Source organism: Microplitis mediator, chromosome 2 (genome assembly GCF_029852145.1).
Source record: "Microplitis mediator isolate UGA2020A chromosome 2, iyMicMedi2.1, whole genome shotgun sequence".
In the NCBI taxonomy this organism is placed as follows: Eukaryota; Metazoa; Arthropoda; class Insecta; order Hymenoptera; family Braconidae; genus Microplitis; species Microplitis mediator.
The window spans coordinates 991,326-1,018,447 of record NC_079970.1 but is presented as its reverse complement, the minus strand read 5'-3'; the positions used below and the strand labels follow the sequence as shown (position 1 = coordinate 1,018,447).

The following is a 27,122-nucleotide window of genomic DNA, read 5'->3' as shown; positions in this document are numbered from 1 at the left end:
GATACAAGTAGACAGCATTCGCAACAATTAAATTTATAACTAAACGATAGATAAAAAAAAAATTATTTAAAGTCTTCAAGGTAAATAACCTAGACCAGCTTCTAAGCTTACAGAGCTCCGCATGCTGGAGGTGCTGCTGGTTCTTTTGCAACTTCTTATAGACTCGGGTCCAAAGACCGCCGCGATTTCAGCGGTTTTTTTAATAGACATCGCCTCCTGATTAGCTCCAGGTCGATTCCCACCGTTGGAGAAAGATTTTTTGTTCCTATTAGCACCGCCGACGTAAATCAAACGTCCGTGTGGGTCCCGGGCACTCACTACCAGAACTTTCTCATTGTTAGACTTGGACTGCTGTGATTTTTTACCTGGGCTGAATAAATCATAGTCCAGTGCTAAATTGTCTGAGCTGCTTCTCACTGGAGATGGACGCATCTGAAATAATGATCAGCAGTAGTATAAATAACTCTTACTCATTAAAAGTTACAAAAAAAAAAATAAAACAAGTATTATTACTTTATGATACTCTAGACTCTGCGAAGATGAATGACTTCGGCTGTTTTTTATAATTCTCGCTCTCTCCAGACTTCCATCTCTGCTGATAGTACTTTCTGATGGGATGATACCGCGCTGTCTAAGCTGTTCTAGGATAGTAGGCTGAGTGACGGGTCTTTTTGCACAGTAGCATTTATTACTTTCAGAACAGCTGTCAGTATCGCAGCTGCATACGACAAGATTATTGACAGCTGTCACTTGTCCGGGTGATCTTCTTGGCAGTGAGCAGTAACACTTGTCAGCAGATACACATGTACAGGACTCAGAGTCGTAGCTGCATTCGCTGCAACTCACGTAGCCGCTGCTGCTCCGATTCGCACCCGCACTCCGGGCCGCACGCTTGCCTTTAATTTAAATAATAAAAATTTTGTACTTAACGTATTGTATGATAAAAAAAATAATGATAAAAATATATAAAATGAATTTACACGTGTCACTGTCCTCCGAGTTGACAGCTTTAGATGATTTTCTCCAGGATGATTTTCTTCGGCTCAACCTGCTGGCTAGAACTCTGTTCCGACTATTTCTTACATCACAAGACGAACTGCTGTCAAAACTTTCACTGAATTTCCGGGCTGGAAATATAACAGACGTGAACTCGGTTGGCCCGGTTTTTAATTTCGAAACAGATCTTCTGATAGCGCGACCAAGGAGACTGGATTTCCGTGTTGATCTTCTCCTCTGCGGGCGTCGTCTGCGTTTCATAATATTCGCTGACCTTTGATACAACTCGTCCTGGGTTAAAGTCGATGCCAGTTTCAATAAAAATTCTTTGTAAAGAGGTTTCAATTCATTGAAAGACATCCCTTCAGGATCTATTTAAAATACAAATAAATATAAATATTTATTACTATTATTATTATTTTTAAAGGACAGCAATAACTCACCAATGATAACATCTAGAATATCATCGACGCTAGTCAGTCCCTCTTGATTTCTGAATTCATCAAAGAGTTCTGTGAATCCCAACGGAGTGCCACCATGGACATTTGCAGGTAACCTAGTGCTGCTGGATTTTAAAAAGCTTCCACGTCTTGGTAACTCGACTCTGGTCAATAAATCACCTCGTTCAACCTCAATGTCACTGACAGAACGTTTCAATTTAATGCCTTGGCTTATTTTAGCCGCATTCTCTGTTCTGCTGATCGGAGGTTCGCTTCCAGCCCGGTCTCTTTTTCTGCATTTCGGGTAACTTGAGTCTGAGGTAAAAGCATCTGAAGAATTGCACAGTTGTTTCTTTGAGAAACCATCAATCCTAGATGCTCTTTGGAGTCTTTCCGTCTCATAAGCGCACTCCTGGTGCCTGGAGTTGCGTCTCGCGGCATCGAGTTTGTCTTTCTTCAGACCGCGATTACTTTTATCAGCATCATGACGGAGTGAAGAAGCAACTGAACTCGCAACACTGTTTCTCTTCAGGTCAGTAACCTTAACATCCTCTTGACTGAGAGAGTAAATTTTATCCACATCTTTGAAGTGGTCTTCATATGCTTTACTTCTATTTCTAGCATTTCGTGTACTTCTTCCGTAAATAGAATTGTCACAGCTCTTTGAGCTGTCTTCATTGGATTTAACAGCTTGGCAAGCTTCTTGCTTACCACGATGACCATCAAATCGTTCAGAATAAACTTCACTTCTGCTGCTATTTATATGTAAGTCATACGAGCACTGATTTCTTTCATACAACTGAGCCTCTGGCATATTAACAACCTCGCCGACAATATTATTACCATTTCTTTCGATAAAACAGTAATTCTTATCAACTTCAAACCCTCCTTTGTTGTCTTTTCTCGTCACTTTGTCATAATTATTTATTATCCTCGAGTGTAATTCATTTTCATCTTGAATTTTTTCAATACCATTCACTTTACCAGAGTAAATTTTATTCCTCATATTATTAATACCTTCATTGCTATTTCTATTGATAGAATTTCTACGTTTCACTTCTCTATTATTTTCCTGACAAGACAAATGTCCAGTGTCGTCTCTCAATTCTTTCAAAACACACCTAGAGTCTTTTACCATCTGGCTATGCCGTTTCCTCGCTTCAGCGACGTCCTCAGATCTGATTTCGGAAGTTTTTTTACGTCTAATTACTTTGCCACTGTTAATTGATCTAGAAGACCCGCCGTCAGTTACAGACCCGGACAGTGAATTTTTCTTGGATCTGGGCGGTCTCACAGGATGAGGAGCCAAAGCTTTGGGTGGTAAATTATTGTAAGTATTTTTGCTGGCGATCGAAGTGTAATCAGCGATACTTGAAGCAACAGAAGCCAAGCTGACGCATCCGAGACCATTTGTCTGTCTAGGACGTCTGCGATTCGAGTCCAAGTCAGCTAATAATGCCCGATATAGTGTTGCTGCAGCAGCAACAGCTTCTTCTTCACTTGAGCACGCAAATACATGACACTCGAGTACTCTAGCTGCTCCGGGACGTCTCATTACAACGGCAAAAAGCGGCGGATAACGGCTTACATCTGTTGCCAGGCCTCGCATCGTACGATACAAGTCCGCGTGCTTGTCTTCACTACCTGGTACTTGATCATCGCCAATTAGTGGAATAAATGCGTGATGATACTCATCGGTTGCTACTCCTACATCTCCAGCCACTAGTGTCGGTGATGCCAATCGTCTTACACGCAATCTCAGTGCACTCCACACCGCAATTCTTCGAAACGGATTCGTCTTCTCAATGGATCCAGATGTCCGGAATGTCAACCCACGTCTCGATACCTCCAGTTCTGCGGACACAATCGTATCCATGCGTTCCAATAATTGTCTCAGTGGTTCCTGAAGCCCTCGCACGCTGGCAATCCGACCGCCCACCGGCGCGGCGCCTAAATATTTGACCTGAAAAAAAAATGATTGCTCAGTAATTTTAAAATTTATAATCCATATTGATATACGATAATTATAAATGCTGATCGGCGATGTTTTAAATTATCTTGACCGTGACTCATCATGAACAAGTGGTACGTGCGTTAAATAAAGCAATCATCGTATCGGAGTGATCGCGAGAGTTTTTTAACAATCTTCATTATTTATTTATTTATTTATGGTTGTTATTGCTGTTAGATTTCTTTAATTATTCGGATGATGTTACGCTTGGGTATTTTTACAAGCTGCCGAAGAAAGTGATGCGACATGACGGTAAAAAATAATGCGTCTAATGCGCAGAAAAGCTTGCATGTGAAAGTTAACTTTCTTTGGATTTTTAAAAAAATATATATTCATATATTGTTTACAAATATGGTAAAACCACCGGTTATTAGTTTTTGAAATTAATAATAATATTAGTGGATTTTTTTTCGACCAATCAATTGCAGAAAAAAATACGCGCATGGAGAGAATTCAAAAAATAGTGTGTACTTTTTTTTTTTATTTGTAATTTAAAAATTGCCTCATATCTGCGACGTCACACTCATAAAGTATGAGAGTAAAAAGTAATGATATTAAATTAGTAGTTCTATATATTTATTTTTTTTTTAAAAGGAAAGGAAAAGAAAGATTTGAATGTCATTACCATAAGTGAAAATATGCAGTGTGCAAAATGTGTGAAAATAACAATGGAGTGATCTCTTATTCTCAAGTGAATTCAATTTAAATTTACAGATAATAAAAAAAATAATAAAATAAATCCGGAAGTTATTTATCTGGGCAATAAATCAGTTGTTCAAATTTGAAAATAATTTTAGTCGAATTTAGATAATAATTACAGTAGGACCTCGCTATAAGACTAGTAGTTTCTATGATCCTGAAGTTAGCAGATGATTAAAAATTTTCAGATTTTTTTTTCAACGAATCAATCAGAAAAAAAAAAAAAAATATGCACATGTAGAGAATTTAAAAACCTACGGGTGCAATTTTTTCAAATTTTTTTTTTTTTTATAATTTACTGTCTACAATAAAATCTAAAAATTATTAGACGTCTGCTAACTTCAGTATCATGTAGTTTCTCTCTCAAACTATGGCGATACCTGGTTTAAAAAAAGACAGCAATATAGTCTTATAACGAGGTCCGACTGTATAAAATTTAAGCGTTTGCAAGCTAGAAGTAATTGATATAATTACCGGCAAGATAGCAGCAGCACATTCACCCTTTTCCCCGGCTTCAGCTTCGACGGATGCAAACATGGCCTCAATCCGTGCCTGGACAGCGCCGTTTATTTTTTTCTGCGCGTCGACATTTACATCCTCGAGATTTCCAGTCTGCCCGTAAATGCTTCCATACAAATCCCCATAACTCGAACTACATATTGACCTAGTGTCTTCAAACAACGAATCAATCCGGGCTTTGCTTCTCATTGAACACTCGGACACCGCGTCATTAAGACGGAAACCTCGATCGTAACAGGACATTTTCGCGTATGCAACCGCGGGGCACAACCGGTCACCTTTCTCTGGCACTTCTTGCTCAATAACAGACATTAGATATCGAAAATTACTTAAGAGCTGGAGTTACTTCCGCTTGGACTGAACACATCATTGATCTCATTTTATCTGCAATAAAAAAAATTAATTACTATCATCATATTCATTGACGCACGTCTGAAAATTATCTTTATAATAAATCTGATAACCTGATAATTTACTATGATGTTGAAAGTAGCAGACATTAAAAAATTCTCAATAAACAAAAAAAATATTTACAGGTAAAAATTTCAAAAAATCCATGGAAAGAATTCTGAAAAATTTATTTATAACTTTGTAATTAAAAACATTAAAATTTTGAGTTGTCTACTTTCAGCATCGTAATTTAAAATGAAAAAATTTTTACCGCCTACTAAATATAAAAATATTTATTTCGTAAATTTTCAGCAGTTAATTTTGCTGATCTCATTTAATCTTGAAAATATTTAATGAAATGTCATGACAGCAACTTAAAATAATTATTAAAATTATAAAATATTACGAAAAAAACTTTCTCATAAAGAAAAAGTGTACCAAATATAATGCTATCCAAATAATTTTAAGTCATTCCGGTTTATTTGAAACCGTTAAATTTAAATACTCACGAGACAGTTATATCAAATAAACTTTAAAATTTTATTTTTTCCAAGTCATGATACTCGTTTATATAAAATACAATTAGGGTAGAAGTACCATTTGTGGCCACTGCTCCATTTTTATATATTTAATACTTTATTATAAATTATGAAAATGTAAAAAAAAAATTTCATTGTAATTATGTGATAAAAGTTAAAATTTAAGTGGCCAAAACTGGCCCTAAAGTGGCCAAAAACGGTATACAGTAAAAAAAGATTCGTAAAAATCAAAACATATCACGATCCTGAAGTTAGCAGACAATTGAAAATTTTTTGATTTTTTTTAGGACAATTAAATTTGAAGAAAAAAAAAAAAATTAAAAAAATGCACATGTAGAAAATTGAAAACACTACAAGTGCAATTTTTTTAAATATTTTTTTTTTAATAATTTATCATTTTTTATGAAATCAAAAAATTATTAGACGTCGGCTAATTATGATCCTGAAGTTAGCAGACAGTTACAAATTTTCGGATTTTTTTTGCAACAAATAAATTACAAAAAAAAAAAAATCTAAAAATATACACACGTAGAAAATTTAATAAACTATGGGTGCAATTTTTTCAAATTTTTTTTTCTTATAATTTACTGTCTAAAATAAAATCCAAAAATTATTAGACGTCTGCTAACTTTAGTATTATTAATTATGATCCTGAAGTTAGCAGACAGTTACAAATTTTTCGGATTTTTTTGCAACAAATAAATTACAAAAAAAAAAATCTAAAAATATACACACGTAGAAAATTTAATAAACTATAGGTGCAATTTTTCAAATTTTTTTTTTATAGTTAATCGTTTTTAAAAAAATTCAAAAACTGTCAGACGTCTGCTACCTTCAGTGTCATGGCTAATTTCAGTATCATCACATATCGTGTGTAAAACGAATTAGTTTTTACTGTGTACTTGTACCCTATTTTTTTTTTATTTAAATCCTCACCATTGAACTGTTTGATTTATCAGAAAATTTCATCAAGTGAAAATAAACCACTAATAGTAAATCTATATATGCAATCTTAATCTCCGATGAGATAAACGATAAATGATGAGCACTGTAAGAAGCATCCCGGCTTTATGCTCAATAAAATAACACAGAAGGCATATTTATGTATAGAATACATTGTATATTTAATATGTAAGAGTTGATTATAATTTTCATTAGTGTGATAATCTATATGGAATCGCGCCCGATGAAAGGAGACGCGAAGCATGAAAATTGGCGCAAATTTCTCTATTTCTCTTATTACTCGCCAACCTGCCAATTATTTTTTCGTAAACCATTTTAGCTAATAAAAGAAAAGAAAAAAAAAGGAGCGAGAAAAAATTTTTTAAGCTTTCTCGGTTTTACAGAGACAATTAGTTTCATTTAAAGGGAGCGGCTTTTAAATAACAAATAAATTTCTTTCATATATCAGCTAATTAATTAACAATTTTTATTATAATTAATTAGCGTAATAATTAACAATTTTTATTTATTGTTTAAATAAATCTTTAGTTTGAAAAAGTAAAAATAATACCAATGAGGCCAGTGTAATTTTGTGACAGCACATTTAAAACTCGTTTATTTCAAAACATATATACATATATATATTGATAAACGATTCAAGATCAACTTTTGCATACTACGCTCAAGCGCATAAACAGTAGTTCCTATTCAGTATCGATTTACTATGCAGATTTAAAAATTTACGAAAGAAAGTTGACGTCCTACTTACTCAATTAATTTTTATTTATCATTTTTTTGTTGGCCTACAGATATTTCGAAGGTCATCGCGTGGTTGTTAATTTATCATTAATAAATTTTATGAGTAATTAAAGTATTCATTAATGCAGAAACCTACCGATTGATTGATGGTCTCCTTCATTAAAACGATTTTATAAAAAAAAAAATGGATAAAATCATGTAGACATCTAGAAACACATGAGGTTTAATGCAATTAAAACCAGAGCACCTGCTCACACTTTGTTCGCAATCGGAACTAGAGCAGATGAGAATAAAGTTCAAACACTTGGTTTTAATTTATAAAATATATTAATTGTTGCTATTAATTAACAAATGAATTAAAATATCAAATAAATTCACAGCACCAGTGTATTGATTGTTATCATTATCACAAAACAATACAACGCACAATGAAGGATAAAGTTCTGCGTTCTCACGTTGAAAATTACCCGCGAATGGGTTTGAATCGCGAGCACGTCACTGCACAGACTAGATGGTAGCAACCGAGCGAGGAAATATATCAGAGTACGGAGTTCCGAGTGTGGAGAGTAGAGGCAGAGTATGGAGAGTTGTGCTGAACAACTGCACTAGACACTAGACTTGCCAGGTTGACTGCTGCTGGAGATGAGCAATGGGGAACAAGAAGCTACGATGTGTACTTGGTCTGCACACACTCCGATACAATATCACACACTGGTACCACTAATTCGTGGCAGAGATGTGCAGCCTGTGCTCACTTCTGTTTCTGTTAAGGTGAGCCCGAGTTCTTCTGCTTTAATGTAACGGTACCACCAGATCGGTCTTGGACTCACCGAACCACACTTGGCTTCTATATGCTCAGCTCATGTGAGAAGAGTCCTGTTATTCTAACCATACCTGATATCTCCAAGACTTATTTCATCGATATTATTCCCATCGATATTTATTTTGACACATCAAAAATTACTCTTTATTTTGACGATTTTTAAAAGGTTTTTTTTTTTTCAGAGGTTTGAATAAAAAAATACCAAGCGAAGAATGCGGAAGAAATGGCTGAGTAGACATTTTGGCAACGCTTGGATTGTTATTAAAAAAACACTCATTGTTTGCATAATATTCATGACTCAGTGATTTTATTTTTATCTATTTATTTATTTATTTTATTTTTTTTTATTTGAGCAAAAGAGTGAAATTGCACTTGCAGCGTTGGGTCAAGGATAACAGGACGAAGAATTGGAACGTCTTATCAAGTACCAGAGAATTAATCATTATTTATTATTATTATTAATATTAATAAGGATCGACTTGATATTCAAAATAAATTGAATAAAATAAAAAATAATTAGGACGGTTTACTTTGTGTGTTACTTTTATTGAGGATAAAATATATGAATTTATGGAGGATCCTTTGTATTATTATTTATAAATTTATCGATATATGGTTGGATAATTTAAAAATTTAAAGTGTTTGTAATAACTACCTTGAGTATTGCTCAAGAGCAACGGTTTCAGGATATAAAGTCAACAGTTTAACAACCGGGGACCGTTGTGACTATTCAATAAGAGAAAAATGTTTTTCTTTAAATAAAGTACATGAAAGAATATATATAATAATCCTCAGTACATAGAGTACCAAGTCATAGCCAACATCTGTTGTCCGTCACCTTTACTTATGAAAACTGTTCTTTAATAATTTGCGCAATCTAACTGCGCTTCTATTGATATTTAAATAAATATGTTACTGATAAGTGATAAAAAATGTAAAGCTTTAAACAAATATTTGCATTTATAATTTATGAGTGGGTCTTCAATTCAATGAATTAACGGTATTAAATTAGGAAGTGTGTGAATTGATGCTGTCAATACGCAAACACGTGTGTTAAAACGTCTGTGAAATTTATATAAACGTAATATCGATGGGTCGTAAATTACGAAAGTCCGTTACGCTCGTAATCTGTAGTACAACGTCACGGGCAATTATTGTTTATGATTCAGTTGACGTCCTTTTGCATCATTATTATTATTATCTTTTTTTTTTACTTCAATTTTGAAATCAAGTTGGCCTTGATCGGCTTGCAATAAATCCGATCGTTAACTTTTACTTAAAATTTTTTAAATATCTCCTGTTGAATAAACAATTCGATTACCATTTTTTTTTTTAATTAATTTTGATATCAATGCCCAGGAAAAATAATTAAGATCCAGACTTCAATTCACATTCTACTCTAACCCACATAGATTTAATTATTTATTATTAAAATTTATGTATGACCCAATTAAAAATTTTCCAAACTGCCCAATTTTAAAAATCGAAATTTCCTTTTTTGCAAGTTTTTGATCCGGGGGATTTTTATGACTCTGAGACCTACGTCGATCACTATCGATCTAAAATTTATTAATCACGTCTCATTAGGGGAGGGTGGGGCAGAGCGGCCCCCCTAAGCCAATTATTACTTTTTGTGTCTTTCGACCATAAGATCACTTTACTTTTGTCCTATTTCGAACAAATTTATGGACATTTTGCCAAAATTCTGAAAAAAAAATTTTTTTTTGTGGGGCAGAGCGGCCCTCCTCCAAAAAATGATAAAAAATTTTTTTTTTTTAATTGTTTTCATCATTAAAAATGTATTTCTTTCTCTTGACAACTATTTTTGGTTTTATATTACTCGAAAAAAATTTTTTAAAGCGTAAAAAATCGTTCACTCTCGATTACCTTAATTACTAATTGTTATTTAATAAAAAAAAAAATCAATTCTATAATTTTACTTTATTTCAAAAATTTATCAACTAAAAAAAACAATTTAATTTTTATAAATTTTTAGTGACCAAATTTGCCTCTTACATAGAAAAACGGCCGAAAAATATGAAAAAATAATTTTTTCGAAAGTTTCGGCTGGTCCATTTTGCCCCAGGTGTTATGCGTAGGGCTAGAAATGTGGAATTATAATAATTTTTTTTTAATTTGATGATAGAAATATGAAAAAATCACTTTTTCAAAATTTCGGGCTTGTCCATTTTGCCCCAAATGTCATGCGTAGGGGTAAAAATGCGCACACATATCGGATTTATAGTAATTAGTCGAAAAAAAAAAAATTTTTTTTTTATCAAAATTTCAGAGGATCATAAAGTTAGCAGACATCTAATTATTTTTGGATTTTATTTGAGGCGGTAAATTTGAAAAGAAAAAAATTTGAAAAAATTGCACCTATAGTTTTTTAAATTTTCTATATGTGCATATTTTTAGTTTTTTTTTTCTTCAAATTTAATTGATAAAAAAAAAATCCAAAAATTTTGAATTGTCTGCTAACTTCAGAATCATAAATTTCAGGGGGGCCGCTCTGCCCCACCCTCCCCTACATCTAAATAATTTTTTCCCAGGAAAAATAAACAATTTAATATTAAATTGTTTACTGACAAAGACAGTTGTCAACTCTGACATGTATAAAAAATAAAATCCACAATTTTTTACTTCTATTACTTTCCAAGGTCTCATAGAGTCATCATGATCATCAATTGGTGCAAGTACGTGGAGCGTAATTACACAGTCTGGTTCGCTCGAAAAGGAACTTGCTATCAAAAGCGATTGTCACTTGAGATATTACGCGCACTATACAAACAATATACCCATAATAATAATAATAATAGTAATAATAACCATAAAAATAGTGTGTGTCTAACAATTGTGAAAGTCAGAGCAGTGTGTCGAATGTAATGTGTGTTTGCAGGTAAAATCCATTATGGCCTGCGCAAATATGTAATTAAGAGCACATCTAATTATAACATTGGCAATAAAAAAGGCATCACGTTAAACAAATAATAAAAAGCTGAGACAAAAGCAAGATACGATGTATGATTATAAGAAAAATGTCTTGAGGTTTATTAATGTAGTGTGACAATTGCATCACGAATTTCATCAGACTAATGTAATAAGTACCTTTTACTCTGCTCCGTAACTGCTGGGTACTGGTATAGAGTAGAGTATCCTGTACGATAGTTACTGGTCATAGACTTGGAGAGAGACGGAGTTGAATTACCTTCGATATGTCTTGTGACATGGACATATTTCATGTGAGAATGCTATTAAATTACACGTATGTCGTCATTTTTATGGCATTTATACCGAGATTCTAATAGCCTAATGCTCATCCGCATATGTTATCATCATTATTATCATTATTATTAGTTATTATATCGCATCGAAGCGTTTGTTGAAAGCGCCCGTTATGTTAGTGTAATTTAAATGCAAACGTGCGTTTTATTTTAGCATGATCGTGATAATTGATCGTAGGAAAAAACCTAGATGGAATCAGTCCCGATAATTATTAAAAAATAAATAGTAGTTGTAAAAAAAATAAGAGCTTTTATTAATAAAAGTGTTCCAACGGGCTGACCCAATTACCTCGGCGCCAACCGACTCCATTCCATCAGCATGAGCATAATAATATCAAACTGATAATATAACTGTATACTGCGTTTGCTGCGTTACTCGGTAACTGTAGTCAAAGCTTTTGGTACACCTGTGATGATCAGATTTTATTTTTTAAATTCAAAAAATTTATTTATCCAGGCAGAGAAATTTTTAGGGAAAATTACTCAAAAAGTTTGATACTGTGAGGACATGTGGTAAATATTCAAATTTTTCCCATGTATATTGTGAAATATACTACTCGATAGCATGTAAATGAAGTGCAATTTCTACAAACTACATAGCCCTGATTAAACAACTGAGTTCGAGCGAATTAAAAATTTCAATTCTGTTATATTCTGTCGAATTCTGCAAAACAGAATTCAACTGAATTGAAAATTTGAATTTGAATTAAACAGAATAAAACCGATTTAAAAATTTCAAATTTGTTTTAATTCAGTTTAATTCGGATTCAGAACCAGAAATTGGAGAATTATTTTCGAATTAATCAGAATTAAACCGAATAGAATTATTTAAATTCGTTTTAATTTGGACAAATTTTGGTTTTCCTGCCGAATTAGACAGAATTTATTTTTAACTTAGGCACCGAATTAATAGAATTTATTTGAATTAAATAAAATTCAAAATTTAATTTTGTTTAATTCTGTCGAATTCTGCAAAACAGAATTCAACTGAATTGAAAATTTGAATTTGAACTAAACAGAATAAAACCGATTTAAAAATTTCAAATTTGTTTTAATTCAGTTTAATTCGGATTCAGAACCAGAAATTGGAAAATTATTTTCGAATTAATCAGAATTAAACCGAACAGAATTATTTAAATTCGTTTTAATTTAGACAAATTCGGGTTTCCTGCCGAATTAGACAGAATTCATTTTTAAGTTACGTACCGAATTAACAGAATTTATTTGAATTAAATAGAATTAAAAATTTAATTCTGTTATATTCTGTCGAATTCTGCAAAACAGAATCCAACTGAATTGAAAATTTGAATTTGATTTAAACAGAATAAAACCGATTTAAAAATTTCAAATTTGTTTTAATTCAGTTTAATTCGGATTCAGAACCAGAAATTGGATAATTATTTTCGAATTAATCAGAATTAAACCGAATAGAATTATTTAAATTCGTTTTAATTTTGACTAATTCAGGTTTTCCTGCCGAATTAGACAGAATTTATTTTTAAGTTAGGTACCGAATTAACAGAATTTATTTGAATTAAATAGAATTAAAAATTTAATTCTGTTTAATTCTGTCGAATTCTGCAAAACAGAATTTAACTGGATTGAAAATTTGAATTTGAACTAAACAGAATAAAACCGATTTAAAAATTTCAAATTTGTTTTAATTCAGTTTAATTCGGATTCAGAACCAGAAATTGGATAATTATTTTCGAATTAATCAGAATTAAACCGAATAGAATTATTTAAATTCGTTTTAATTTTGACTAATTCGGGTTTTCCTGCCGAATTAGACAGAATTTATTTTTAAGTTAGGTACCGAATTAACAGAATTTATTTGAATTAAAAATTTTAATCTGTTTAATTCGATCGAATTCACTTGTTTAATAATCAGGGAGTAAAAATTTAGTTCCTGGCTAGATGTCCTTACAGTGCCAAACATTATGGGTAATTTTTACTCAAAAATTCTCTGCGTGTATAAATAATAATAATAATTTAGAGGTAGAGGATTAAATCGTTTGGATAAAAAATAAATACATGGTCTGTATATTGTTTCATTTATTCGCGAGTTACGCCTACAATAATCTCACACGTTCAATTATTGTTTTAATCATATATATATATATATTTATATTTATATATTTAAATATAATAATAATATTACAGTTTTAAGCGTACGCAAGTTGCGAATAAGCATTTAATAGTACACTAATAATCGGTCATTGTCCTCATTAAATATATTTCCCTCTCATTCTCATCACATACGTAACACATACTGCGGTCCAACGATTTCCGAATACTCCTACTATAAAGAGTAATTAAATAATGTACTGTAGTATTTTACGTTATTTAAAGCTCATTCGCACGCATGTGACACGGTTAAACGCACATATTTACGCGAGTTTATGTCGCATTAAATATATATTTGATGGCACATTCCTATCGGTGCACACTCTTACAAATTTTACATGTTACATATTTATGCATATAGATTTTTTTTGTTACAAAACAGATTTTTTTTACAATTACGCTGTCGAGAATTTTTTATCGCAATAACAACCCGACACACGGCACTTCCCGTTTTTTTTTATATGTATTATGTATTATATTCTCATCATCAATATGAATTATTGCTATATTATATATCGTATAGTTGTATAAGTCGGCTCAGCTTGAATCTCAATTACATTCCGTTCAACTGCTGTTATGTGTGATATGTTATTCTTTATAAAACCCACACGTCTTTATATCTATCGCCGGTTATTGCGCAACCTCGATATGAAAAATAATGATCGATAAATAATAATAATTATGTGAATTTTATTAAACATCGATCACTACTTTAAACTCTTTATTATCATTTTAAATATTCAGGACAAATTTATCATCTGACTATTAACATACTATCGAGTTTTACATTATCATATATTTATATATATATTTTTAAATATTTTTTTTATGATAACAATTGTCCCTGAACATAAAATATTTAAAAAGTTGCTTTGTTTACTTAAAAAGTTATCAAGTGTTAATAGATTCTAGTTCGAAAATTAGTAAACATATATTTATATATTTATATATAAGTAGTCTATTTAATATAATTATCGTCACAATGACAATCGAGTTAACTGAAATAATTATTTATCTTCGGAGAAATAACAAAATGGCGCAATAATAATTATTATAATTATAATTTTTTGCACTGACTCGTTCATTTGGTAAATTTAACAGTTTTAAATATTATACATATTTATGTTATATATTTTTTAATTAATAGTCCCATGTATGTAAAAATATTGCTACGAAGTTACACTGAAAATTCGGGAGTGATTTCGGAGTAAATTTTAAATTTCCCTCCGTTTGGAGCTGCGCAGTTTTAAAAAAATCTCTGCGCGCGCGGAGTAAATTTGAATTTTTCTTTTCACCAGACCGATTTCGGAGTTCTGTAGATTTTATTTAAATCTGCGTCTCCAAATAAATGAAATAAATAAAAAATTTTCTGCGCATTAACTCTGAAAATTTTTTACAATTAAAAGTCTGCGTATTAAAAAATCCAAACCGTTAGAGTATTTTAATGCGGGCACTGGTACTTAAAAATTATTACACACATAATTATAAAATGATAATAATAAAAAAAGTGGTTTTGTTATTTTTAAGTAAAAAATATATGCGCATGTCGACCTTGATTGTATGACATGATTGAAAATAAAATTATGATGAGCAACAGTACGTCCGATTGTCATCTCTATTATCGTGCGCATGACGCAATACCTTTTTTAAAATATTATTATTATTATTATTTAATAATTAATAATAATAATTTTATCATTTTCAGTTTTCTATCAACATAAATTTTAATCTTTACCTCAGGGTATTTAATTACCATTTTCTATAAAAATAAATATATAAAATATTTTCCAGCGAGTAAATATTTAAAATCCACATCAATCTATACTGAATAAAATCGTTTGCATATTTAAAATAAAATACCAGATAACTCGCGGTTATGTGACTGGTTTTTCGAATGTTAATTACCGGCAGCTCTCATTTGTATTTTATTTAATGTAATGTAATTAAACATAATTCCATTTAGTCCTCATAGGCCTGCAAGTATACGAGCAGGTATTTAGGCCACCTAACTCAACATATTAATTATTCAAAAAATTCCACCTGTCAAATCCAATAGATTGATAATTTATGATAATATTTAAACGCTTAAACTTCTCCCCCAATTTTTTAATTATTATATTCTGTAATTATTATTATTATTATTATTATTATTATTAATTAATACTTCCGGCTTAATTTAAAATTTAATGTTACTTAGATGTTGCTTCAAGGTCGACATCCTTAACTTTTGTTAAATAATATAGCAGAGACGGTAACACGACGGCGTGACGACAAAACAATTATATTCTTCATACGCTTAATTGGCCTGGAACAAGTGTAAGGTCGTAATGTTCATCCTTGCTGGGGCTTAAATATATTTTATTTGTGTTGTTTGTGCCCGTAAACCTCCGGTGAGACTTGAGAGTATTCAGATACGAGCAGAGTCAATGCACCCATAATTATCAATGGTAATTATCCAATAGTTTAAGTTATACTAAGTCTAGCTCATTGATTACGTTCAGTATGCCCGGTTGCTGCTATCAGACTCGCTGATAATTGACAATGGCGATTGATAATTATGGTGATAAAAAAAAATAAAACCGTCAATTATCAGCAATTACTTGAATAACGACAGGACGGAGAGCTGGTATTTTAAATTAGCGCGGTCTTGGCCTTGGTAATGGTTGAGATAAATGGTTGCCGCGATTGTTGTAGGCAACTTTCTCATGGCTATCGTCGAGGTTTAACCCGGCAACCATTTGGGCTATTTCACGGTCTTTTGTCTCGTCTTTAGGTAACCCGTTGCCGTTTTGAGCGCTGAATCCCAGTGACGCAATGCTGCCGTAGCTTCTGCTGCGATGCTCGGCTTTGATGCTCTGAGAGAAGGCGCGTTCGTTGATGTGACCTTTGCGTCGGTAGATTCCGGTGTTGAATCGCGAGTCGCTTTCGGGGTCGGGACTGACGCCGTCGAGGGCCGCTGTGAGGTCAGCGTGCGAAACCGCGAGTCTGCGATTGACACCGAGAGTTGATGAGTCGATTTCTTGATGCCTTCGTCCTCGATTACCGGCAGTACCGTAGGTTGGTTGATAGAGCGCTGCTGGTGGTGGTGGTACGACTGGTAATGGCGCGTAAACCGGTACGATAGGTGCTGCTGCGGGTATCGGCCTCATTCCTCGTGGATGATGGTGATGCGCTTTGCGTGGTAGAGTCGCAGCGGGTACCAGGAAAACTGGCGCCGGTCGAGCCAGTGTGCCGGCGACAGATCTGCTGCTGGGTGGCATCGGATGTGTATGATGGTGTTGCTGTCTGATGGGATGGCCGAGGGTATGATGTCCGTGTCCGTTGGTGTAGATAGCTTGTGGATGCATTTGATGCGGGTGATGTGGTAGCTGCATTGGCTCTTCATGTCCAGACCTATTTTTAATTTTTTTCAACTTTTTATTTCCTTTTCTCCGTGTCGACGACGTGGACTCTTCAACGAGTATCGGCTGCGAAGGTGGAGGCGGTGGCGGTGGAGGTGGTGGTGGAGCTATCAGCTGTCTTGGTCTTGAACCTCTCGTACTTCTGATAGTGCCTTGTTCTTGATAAATCGCATCAACTTCATCTCTACCTTTGGCCCATACTTTGTGATTCTCATCGCCGTTGTAAAGACTCATATCGTCTGTGGAAGTCGTATCCAGTCTCGTACCCGGAGGGCTGTTGTTGTCCAGCGTAGTGCTAGAGCCACCGAGAGTGTTATAGAGACTGCCATTGCTGGTACCGTTTGCGGGATGTGATCCAGGTGAGGTACCATTGGTCGTGATTGTCGCCATCGATGGATCAAGACCTTTAGCATAACTGCTGTCAGCGTAAGCATGAAAGCAACATCTCACCAGGGCGTTGGCCGCCATCTCACGTTTACATATAAAGGCGTGGCACTCGAGGACTTTTATTCCGGTTGTGCGACGTAACACCGCTGCAAATAGCGGCGGATGATGAGCACTTGGATTTCTCGCGAACGGGGAGTCTAGCGGCAAAAACCTCGTGGTAGATGAGTCACCGCTGCCACCTTTGACATGTCTTACCGCTGCGCAGTAATGCAAAGACTCGATTGGAAAAAACCTCGTTACTTTTTTACGATGCTCGTCAACGTTCTCCAGCAATAATCCATTACTCCAGACACTCAACCAAGAGTCAATACCACGTGCACCCAAAGCACCTTGCTCGGGGTAGAGTTCACGAAGTGGTTCCTGTACTCCAAGAAGACCTTCCTTGCTGGCATGTGGCACCGAGCTCCCGAGATACAGTACTCGACATCTGCAGTACGGCGTCGCCGAGTCCTGGTTGGAGCCCCTCATCTTTTATACCTGAATAAATAACAAAGCAAATTTCAGTTGATGATAAAAAAATATAATAATTTATTAGTACTTTTGTTTAGTTAAAGTCACTGTAAACTATGACACACACCTGGGATTAAAAATAAATATATACAATTTGACACGCAAAAGCTCTTCCGTAGCTCGGCTATCCACCGTGGCAACAGGTAAGCCTCCTGGTGAGGTTAATAACACGAACGATGTGTTGAAATATAAAAGTTGCTAAATCCACAATCCTATTCTCAAAGATACGTACGTACTGTACTCTCACAGAGGTTCTGATCGTCGAGGTATCATCAGATCGGAGTAACTCAAAAGAGAGAGCGAGAAAGAAATATTTCACAGCAGCTGTAGCCGCCTCGCGGAGATCGCGTTAGGCCATTATGGCTGCCTTGTGAGCTACCACCAGCTACCCACTCTTACGTTTACCTGAGACAGACTCGCTCGGTCTCCCTCACTTCCTCGTGGTCCCTCGTTGTCCCACTCTCTAGCCGGCAGTATTCGGTCCTTCTCTGCCCTCTCCTTATCCGACTCCAACTCCAACTCCTTCTATTTCTCTTTCTCTTTCTCCTCCTCCTCCGCCTTCTACCTCTTCAGCACCACTACTTAAACTTTACCAGCACAACGTCCCCGCTTGTCCAGATCCTCGTGCTCCTCTTTCTCCTCTTTTCCCAGAGCTCTCGGCTGTCTATGGTATGCGGGAAACCAGTGGCGTCGAAGCCGTACGTACGTGCCCCCTTGGAATTTGTTCTCCTTCTTATAACTTATTAAGCCAGGTATTATATCTCTGGGTTATCTTCCTTGCTCCTCGTCTCTGCAACCGCTCTCTATCCTCCGAACTCCAGTTCTGTAGATATAACACGAAAGCCCACCTCTCACTTGGCTCCAAGTCGACCAAGGAATCCAGAGGTGCGGCTCCTCATTCTCTTTTCTCTCCTTCTCACACAAAACTTATTCTTATCCTACACACTTATCATACACCTTTTTATTTCCACAGATCCACCTATTATTGTCCAAGAGCACCAAGATCTTAACTCCGCTCCAGCAAATAAAAATTATTATTTTTTAATAAAAACCCAGGCACAAAAGTGTCACAAGTAAGAGCCGAAAGTTCCCTCAGGCACTGGATAATGTCTCTTGCGCAGTTATCTACCGGGTTCTCCAGCCGATTCCCACGAGCCCGCAAGACATCAAGACACCAATTAATCACCAGTAAAAAGAAAAAAAAATGAAAATTTTATTCAACAACAAATTAAATTTAAAATGTCCACAGATATTCAAGCGGCGGCGAATTTAAAAATACTGACATGCGCGCGCGAGTGAGGTATTTTAAAAAACCGGCTTGCGTACAAGGTCTTACGACGGTGACGGTTAGTGCCGGACTGAGGATCGGAGGCCCGTGGCTCTGGAGAACTTGACGGAGTTGTGCTTGAGGAGGAAAACAGCTCAGGTAAAGGTGGTACCGGGGGCCCAACGTGCCTCTGCGTCTCCCCTTCCTGACGTCATTCTCTCCTCCTCTGTCTCAGTCGCGAGCACTCGCTGCCTTGTGCTCTCGCCTCTTTCCACCCACAGACTTACTCCACTCTGTAGTAAGTTATATATATATATATATATATATACCTTCATATACCTTCAGTGTATGTATTACACGGATGTACCTGTTTCTACGTTGATGTACGCCGCACATTCCCGATACGAACGAGTCTCTACTCCCGACCAGTTCGTGACTGCAGGTATATGAAATCTCTCGTTGCCTAGTGTAGTGTAGCATAGTCCAAGATGTAGATATAGATGTATATGGACCTTTGTCCTCCAGTAGTTTAGGTCCAGCAGGATAACAATGGGACCGCCTTCCTCCATTATTTGCTTTTTTCCAAGTAAACGCTACTCTATTTGAGATTCGATCTGGCTCAGAACTCACCTGATGCCATCTCACAATCGCTGATATTTTTTTCACCTGAAATTTTTCTTTATCTTCCATACAAATGATCAAAGTCACGTTTTTTATTCCCAGTCCACAAGATTTAATTTCTTCAAGTCAAGTTGGATTCAAATATACGTAAGTAAAATGAAAAAGGGTTTTGTTGGTCTGCGGAAAATGTAAGAAAACAGACCTTGAAAAAGTCCCTCTGATGAAGTCGACGTGCATGACTTGTCTGATAATAACTTGGAATCATAACAAGCAGCAAGTGCATAATGAATTTTCTAGTTGCTCGGATATCCTTTACTTTTTAATACATTGCATTTATATATATATATATAATATATGTACATGTATATGTGTACACATATGTTTAACAGACAGACAAGCTCGGGACGTCAGCAGACTTGGTGAGTCATAGGTCAGAGAAGGGAAGAAAACAAAAGATTTAAAAAAACTTGGGAACGGTTTACTGGTGAGCATTATGATGTTAATGTAAATATATATAACCAACAAGGAAAACGTTGGGGTAAAATGTTGGCAAGGCGCTTTGAGGTCTTCAGGTCAGGATGTTTTTAACATTAGGATAAAAAAAGTATAAACTTTTTAATCGGAGACTGCGGATCTAGATCCCGATCTCCAGACAGTGAGTAATACAAGGGACTGCTATTAATATGAAAATATATATGATGAGTAATTATTTTATTACACGTATCATATATTTATGGGTCGTGGATTACAAATGTCTTACTACTTATGTCGCGCACATTACATACATACCGACATATAATTGCCGGAAATTATATTTAAATAAAATAAATGGTTGCAGGTCATGACGGAGTAATGAAGCAGATCCTCTGGCTTTGCTTTTATATTACTCAGAGATATTGTCCGACAAGATACATATATATGCGTGCCAGAGTCCACATACGGAAATCAGGGTCGCGTGACCGTAGACCCTGACCGCTGGAAGCCAATGCCATGTGATTCTCGTGACTTTATGCACTGGAGTTTGTCCTTCGTGATGGTATATATGTATAAATGCTGGAGAATCTCCGAGGATAATTTACAAACTAAATGCTAATGGCTTTTGAGATTTTTAAAAATAAAAAAAAGTACGCGAATTTCTTCTCGACGAAATTTAATGACCGAATTTCAGCCGTAAAGAAATTTAATTTAATTTTTTTACTTTAGTCCTGGAGAAGGACATCGAGTTTTGAGGTAAAAATCGTTTGAATGTCTGTAGGACAAGCAATAAAAATACTGGTTTGATTTTTATTAGTACGAGTTTAGAATGTCTGGGTATTAAAAGAAATCCAATCTTTGGAGTATAAGTAAAAAAGCGGCTGCGACGTCGCCGGATAAATTAGTAAGTGAATAGAAATTTAAATAACAATATTTTAATTTAAATGCCTGTACACTAAAGAATGTCATTGTCGGAGAGATATAATCTTGTCTTTGGTGTCTTTGAGGAAACCAAGAGATTTTTCATGTCAGTAGAGCGGACGAACGAAAAAGTTTGTCGGAATAAATGAGAGGCTTTGACTGTCGTATGAACAAAAAATATGTAATAATAATAAAACAAGTGTGTATGTAGTGGGTACTGTAAAAAAATGAAAATGCTTTAAATCACCCGTGGGAATGTTTCTGGCACCGAAAATTATTTCACATGTCTTGGAGGAATTACGCTAGAGGATATTCATCGTGACTTGGCACGCAAGTATGACGATCTTATAATGCTTATTCAATTTGCAATGAATAACTCACGCCAATCTACTCTTTTTATTCCCTTTATTATTCACAATACTGCCGTAAAACGTAATCTATAATTATGTATTATTACAAATTTTTATAATCATTTTTTTTTACCTTCTTGCCACAGATCTATCGTTTGCGTAAAGTGAGAAAAGTTAATTCACGAAACCGAGTGATGGAGGGCAAGAACTCAAACCGGCCGAAGAAATATTAAATTTAAGTATACATTTGTGTTAAAAAAAAGTCAACAATCTCTCAACACCAATTTCTCCAAAGCAAACTTTATGTTAAACTCAAAATTTAATATAAATAAATTTAAAATCTTGTTGAAAGTAATAAATATATCCGGAATTACTTGTGACGCTACTTTAAATTCCTGTGAAAGGTCATCATCATCTTGATCGTCGTCATCATCATCTTGATCGTCGTCATCATCACCACAGCCACAATCATACATATGAACTTGTCGTATAATCTCACGCTTTTGAAGACAGCTATACTCTGATGAGAAAAAAAAATAAAGTAAAACTCATGCATACGTTCATTTCATGGTGTAATTTATAGAACAATCATACAGGAGACTGGATGTATGTCTCCACCTCTTCATTCAGACAACTACATTAAACAATAACAACAATAATGATAATGACAACATCAACAACAGCAGCAGCAGCAGAAAGAAGAAATGATGCAATGAAAATTATGCAAGTGCGTGATACTGCTTTCTCAATTTATAGTTTTTCAATATATGTAACATTTTAATGATACATTATTTTACGAAAATCGTTACGCTGAAAAAACTTATTACTGATATTAAAATAATATCACATCTGCAAAAGTTTAATGCAACATTTGTAAAAATTTCGTATCCGTTTTTGCGCAAGCTCAAATTTATCGTAAGTCGGGTGTTTTCGGGGTTTACTCCCACTCTGGATTAAATTTTCTCCCACTTTTCCTAGCGCATGCGCGCAGTAAATAAATAATCGGTAGTGGGGGACTTCCAAAGTTCATTCTCTCTTGGGATCAAGTTTAGTCAACTCACACTGGACTTTATTTTTCAGATCAGTTATTTTTTATATATTTTAAAAATAAAGAGTAAAAATTTTATGAACAGAAAAATATCATTTAAATTTTTTATATTAAACTATATAATACTTGTTTCAGATATTATATTTCTAGCATAACTTTTTTTAGGTGATAAACTGTCCATAATTTAAATACACCGGTTGGTACACGGAGATTGAAAAGGTTGAATCGGTAGCTCAGCATTATGGAAACGAAATGTATAAAAGAAATTGGCAAACAAAAATCGTCATCATCGAGGTGGGTCAGTAGGTCGCCGCCATGTTAATTACTTGGAATCCATCAGCTCTCCCACCGTCAAGAAAATATATATATAAATGTATATATCTCGTCAAGTAAAACAATCTCCCTTTCTGCTCCATCTTGTACACTCTCACATCATCGTCGGATCTTCCTTCTCCCTTGATAACATAAACTCTTGTATCTGAGTTTGGAGTTGGGTGAGATCTCGACGGGACTCTCTCATTTCTTTGAGATGTCTCTTGCTCACTGTTGCCTCTTTTTAATCAACCTATAACATTGTAAGTTATAAAACAGAGACAGAGAGACTGTAATTGTGGTATGGAAGTAATACTGTAATCGGTAAATAGGATCGTGTGCCTCCTGGCGTCCGAGCGTGACAGCAAATGTATTTTTTTTCATCATTTATAAACGTCTTAAATCTTCTCCTCGCCTATTCACCAGTTCTCCAAACTCAGTCTACAATATTCCTATTACTATACACTTTCAGAAAATTTACGCTATACCGCAGGAATTAATTTCGCTCGTATTTCCCACCTCTTGCAACGGTGTCTCGCGTACGTGCTGCGATTGTCCAGAGAATAAATTCCTGGGTTACCGCCACCTTCAACGGTAGTGTTGCATTTTAAATTATTTAAATAAACTAGACAAATAGCTTCACATCTCCAGCAATACCCCATGCTATTTATTTACACTTCCATACATACATTTATTATAAAAATAATAAATAAATAAATTATTTTACTAATTATACAATAGGAAGAAATGCATTGGCTATATCTTAAACCCAAGAGATTAATGACGAGCCTGTCCAAGCGACGATGCACCAAGAGTTTCTATTTCTCGGAAGCGGATTTCCGCATGCGCGCAGTTACCTGCCAATTCAATGAGAAACTTTTGATAGAATAAAAAAAAAGCAGTAATGCAACTTGAGCAGAATAACTTTTGCCACTGCTCCAACTACGGCTTCTTGGTTCAAAATAACAAAATAAATAAACGACCAGCAAATATAAAATACAAGGAAGACCTTTTCAATTTGATCCTCAACGTCAGTCACCAGCAGATGATTCCATTTAAATTTAAACGCAAGGTCTAATGACTTAAGCAATGCTTGCGAGACAAAACCACAAGCCGACATTATAAACGGATATTTAGCATTCCAATCTCTCGTATTTACTGCGCGTAGACACGCCTCTATCCTTCCTTAGACTGCATACCCATATATAATATCCTGACGCACAACGCAACAACCTTTTATACCTTCTTTTTGCTCTCCTCTATTCCATTCTTGCCAAGTAAAGGGAAAGGGATAACCCTTACAATTCTCTTTGAGATAAATCACCACAACAGGTAGAGGAGAGAGGCGACCGATTACAATCTGTTTGCTAAATATTTTGCGTAACAGATTTTTTTTATGCTGATACACTCGTGAGATGTTTTGTAAACAACTTAATAACATGCTGGAGAATAAATTCAAAAATTCCTGCCTATGCTCAGAGGGAGAGACCGGGGCGCGACGGCCGCTAATTATTTTTTATCGAATTGATAAAATCCCTATATCACGTGAACGAAGAACTTGAGCCTCTTAAATAACAGGACCTTTTTTGTAGAGAATTAAATTTCCTAAAAAATTGTCATTTGCATTTTTACTGTAAATTTCGCTATTTAGTCAATATCAACTAAAAACCCAAATTATCATTAGAAAAATGATTTTCAGAACAAATAGTCAGGGCTATAAATTTTAGGGAGCGTTTTTATCGATATATAGGGGAGGGTGGGGCAGAGCGGCCCCCCTAAGCCAATTATTATTTTTTGTGGCTTTCAACCATATGATCACTTTACTTTTGTCCTATTTCGAACAAATTTATGGACATTTTGCCAAAATTCTGAAAAATTTTTTTTTTTTTTTGTGGGGCAGAGCGGCCCTCCTTCAAAAAGTGATAAAAAAAATTTTTTTTTTCGTTTTTTTTTTTTTTAATTGTTTTCATCATTAAGAATGTATTTCTTTCTCTTGACAACTATTTTTGGTTTTATATTACTCGAAAAAAATTTTTTAAAGCGTAAAAAATCGTTCACTCTCGATCACCTTAATTACTAATTGTTATTTAATAAAAAAAAAATCAATTCTATAATTTTACTTTATTTCAAAAATTTATCAACTAAAAAAAAAAATTTAATTTTTATAAATTTTTAGTGACCAAATTTGCCTCTTACATAAAGAAACGGCCGAAAAATATGAAAAAATAATTTTTTCGGAAGTTTCGGCTGGTCCATTTTGCCCCAGGTGTTATGCGTAGGGCTAGAAATGTGGAATTATAATAATTTTTTTTTAATTTGATGATAGAAATATGAAAAAATCACTTTTTTAAAATTTTGGGCTTGTCCATTTTGCCCCAAATGTCATGCGTAGGGGTAAAAATACGCAAACATATCGAATTTATAGTAATTAATCGAAAAAAAAAAAAATTTTTTTTTGGTCAAAATTTCAGGGGGGCCGCTCTGCCCCACCCTCCCCTACATAATTATTTTGTTGTATGAGTGAAAAAAAATGTGTTGGTGCAAAACGAATCACCCTAACATATATTTACACAAACGTCTTTAAAAAGATGTTGATAGAAAATTTTTATTAGATACTAATAATATTTATATTTATTATGCTAATAAGTCCATGTAAATGTGCTTGTTAAATATAAAAGTATGAAATAAAAGTGACGTGAATGCGTATCTGGGTTTTATTAAGCTTCATAAGGTTCGATTAGAATAACGGGAGACATGAATGCCTGAGAAGTGTAACTCCCCGCGGATTCTTTCGCCGCAAGCGCGAATGCCGAAAGAAGCTTGTTCATTATTATTATTATTATCATTATATACCTGGTACATTAACTTGGTGGGCTGTAATTTATTTTTTTATTACGTATTAATTTAATTTATCAGCCGTAATAATTTTTTTCGATAAGCACCGGCATTAAACACAAGACAATTATTTTATTCCGATCTACGGAAAATTTGTTCCAATCTCATACATTTGTCGCTATTAAATTATCGGGCTGCGCTGTAAGTGTTTTATATCATAATTTAACACATCCGCGCTTGGCTGGACAAAATTTGCGGCAAATTGCTCATGTGTACTATTATACATATTAAGATAATCATTAACGCAATAAAATTATTCCTTGTAAGTGCAACGGGGGCAACGGAACTTCCGACAAGAGCTATCCGTTTTTTTTACTTTTTATCACGTACCGTTGACGCTATAGATAGACACGGGGTCATGGCATTGGTTACGGCTCGCAATGTTGCCTATTGAAGAAGTAAAGGTATAAAACTTACAGAATGCCTCATACTAAATAAAACCCAGGGCCGTACTGGAGCTCTTTCCAGGCTGCGATTTATAAATTATTTTTCACACCTGATATCTCGCGTTAGTCTCAACCGTCCGTATAAAATAAATTACTCGATTAATTTTTCATTCATTTATTTTTAAAATATTATCATGTCGCTATTTATTATTATTATTTCAGTACCTTGCAACCAGAGTTGCACAATTTACCCAGGATCCAACTGCTAGATGCTGGTGAACCGAAGAAAAATTTTCTGATGGACCTAGACCAAGTGTAGACTTCATAATTTCTTTTATAAAAAGTAATCATTATCTCCAGACAATAAATTACATATAGGGGAAGGGGGGGCAAAACGGGATACTTAACGAAAAATTTAGTTTTTAGGGACATAAATATCGTAAATTGGCTTCATTTTGATTCTATTTGAAATAAATATAACGAATTTTAGACTGCCATCAGAAAAAAAATTTTTATTTTCTGCGGGCAAAATGGGATACCCCAAAAAAAAGTAAATTTTTTTTTTTTTTTTCAAGTGAATAAAATTGATGTAATAATGTCTTTCTAAATTGATGTAAGTAATAAAATTTACTCTCAACATATTTTTAAAGAAGTTTTTCCTTGTTATTTCTTTTCAAAATTTGAAATTGGCGCCAATATTATACTTTTCGCAAAAAATATAAAAATGTTTTTTTTAGCTTTTAAAAGTGTAAAATGATAGTAGATGTCATTTTTGACCATTTTCGAAAGTTTTTCGAGAAAAAAAAATTTTGACGAAATTTTGAGGGTATCCCATTTTGCCTCCCCTTCCCCTAATTGTTGTTAATATATATTGTAAATAATTTTTTTTTAGTAAAAACAACTTTTGGCTCAAAGTTACATCTTATTTAGCAGTGCGTGAAATAATAACGTTCTGCACGGA

The 27,122-nt window shown here is 34.3% G+C and overlaps 2 protein-coding genes and 1 long non-coding RNA gene across 6 annotated transcripts; 1 reads left to right on the top strand and 2 right to left on the bottom strand.

The window, feature by feature from the left end:
- Positions 1-75: 75 nt before the first annotated feature.
- LOC130663687 (uncharacterized) lies at positions 76-11,692 on the bottom strand. 4 transcript variants are annotated; one of them, XM_057463088.1, is made up of 6 exons: positions 11,227-11,692; positions 4,621-5,049; positions 1,440-3,399; positions 981-1,367; positions 514-896; positions 76-432 (listed from the first exon to the last, which is right to left on the bottom strand). In XM_057463088.1, exons 2-6 carry the CDS (start codon positions 4,975-4,977, stop codon positions 76-78), a joined length of 3,444 nt encoding a protein of 1,147 aa, XP_057319071.1. In that variant the 5' UTR covers positions 4,978-5,049; positions 11,227-11,692. The 4 variants fall into 4 exon arrangements, with proteins under 4 accessions (XP_057319071.1, XP_057319069.1, XP_057319070.1 ...); XM_057463086.1 differs by lacking the exon at positions 11,227-11,692 and adding an exon at positions 7,432-7,573; XM_057463087.1 differs by lacking the exon at positions 11,227-11,692 and adding an exon at positions 6,531-6,652.
- Positions 11,693-14,025: 2,333 nt separating this feature from the next.
- LOC130662917 (uncharacterized) lies at positions 14,026-19,289 on the bottom strand. The gene is made up of 2 exons (XM_057461888.1): positions 17,955-19,289; positions 14,026-17,854 (listed from the first exon to the last, which is right to left on the bottom strand). Exon 2 carries the CDS (start codon positions 17,843-17,845, stop codon positions 16,166-16,168), a length of 1,680 nt encoding a protein of 559 aa, XP_057317871.1. The 5' UTR covers positions 17,846-17,854; positions 17,955-19,289; the 3' UTR covers positions 14,026-16,165.
- Positions 19,290-19,935: 646 nt separating this feature from the next.
- LOC130663023 (uncharacterized) lies at positions 19,936-22,581 on the top strand. Its single transcript, XR_008989141.1, has 3 exons — positions 19,936-20,430; positions 20,614-21,504; positions 21,667-22,581. It is a non-coding gene; the product is annotated as an uncharacterized LOC130663023 (long non-coding RNA).
- The last annotated feature ends 4,541 nt before the right edge of the window (positions 22,582-27,122 follow it).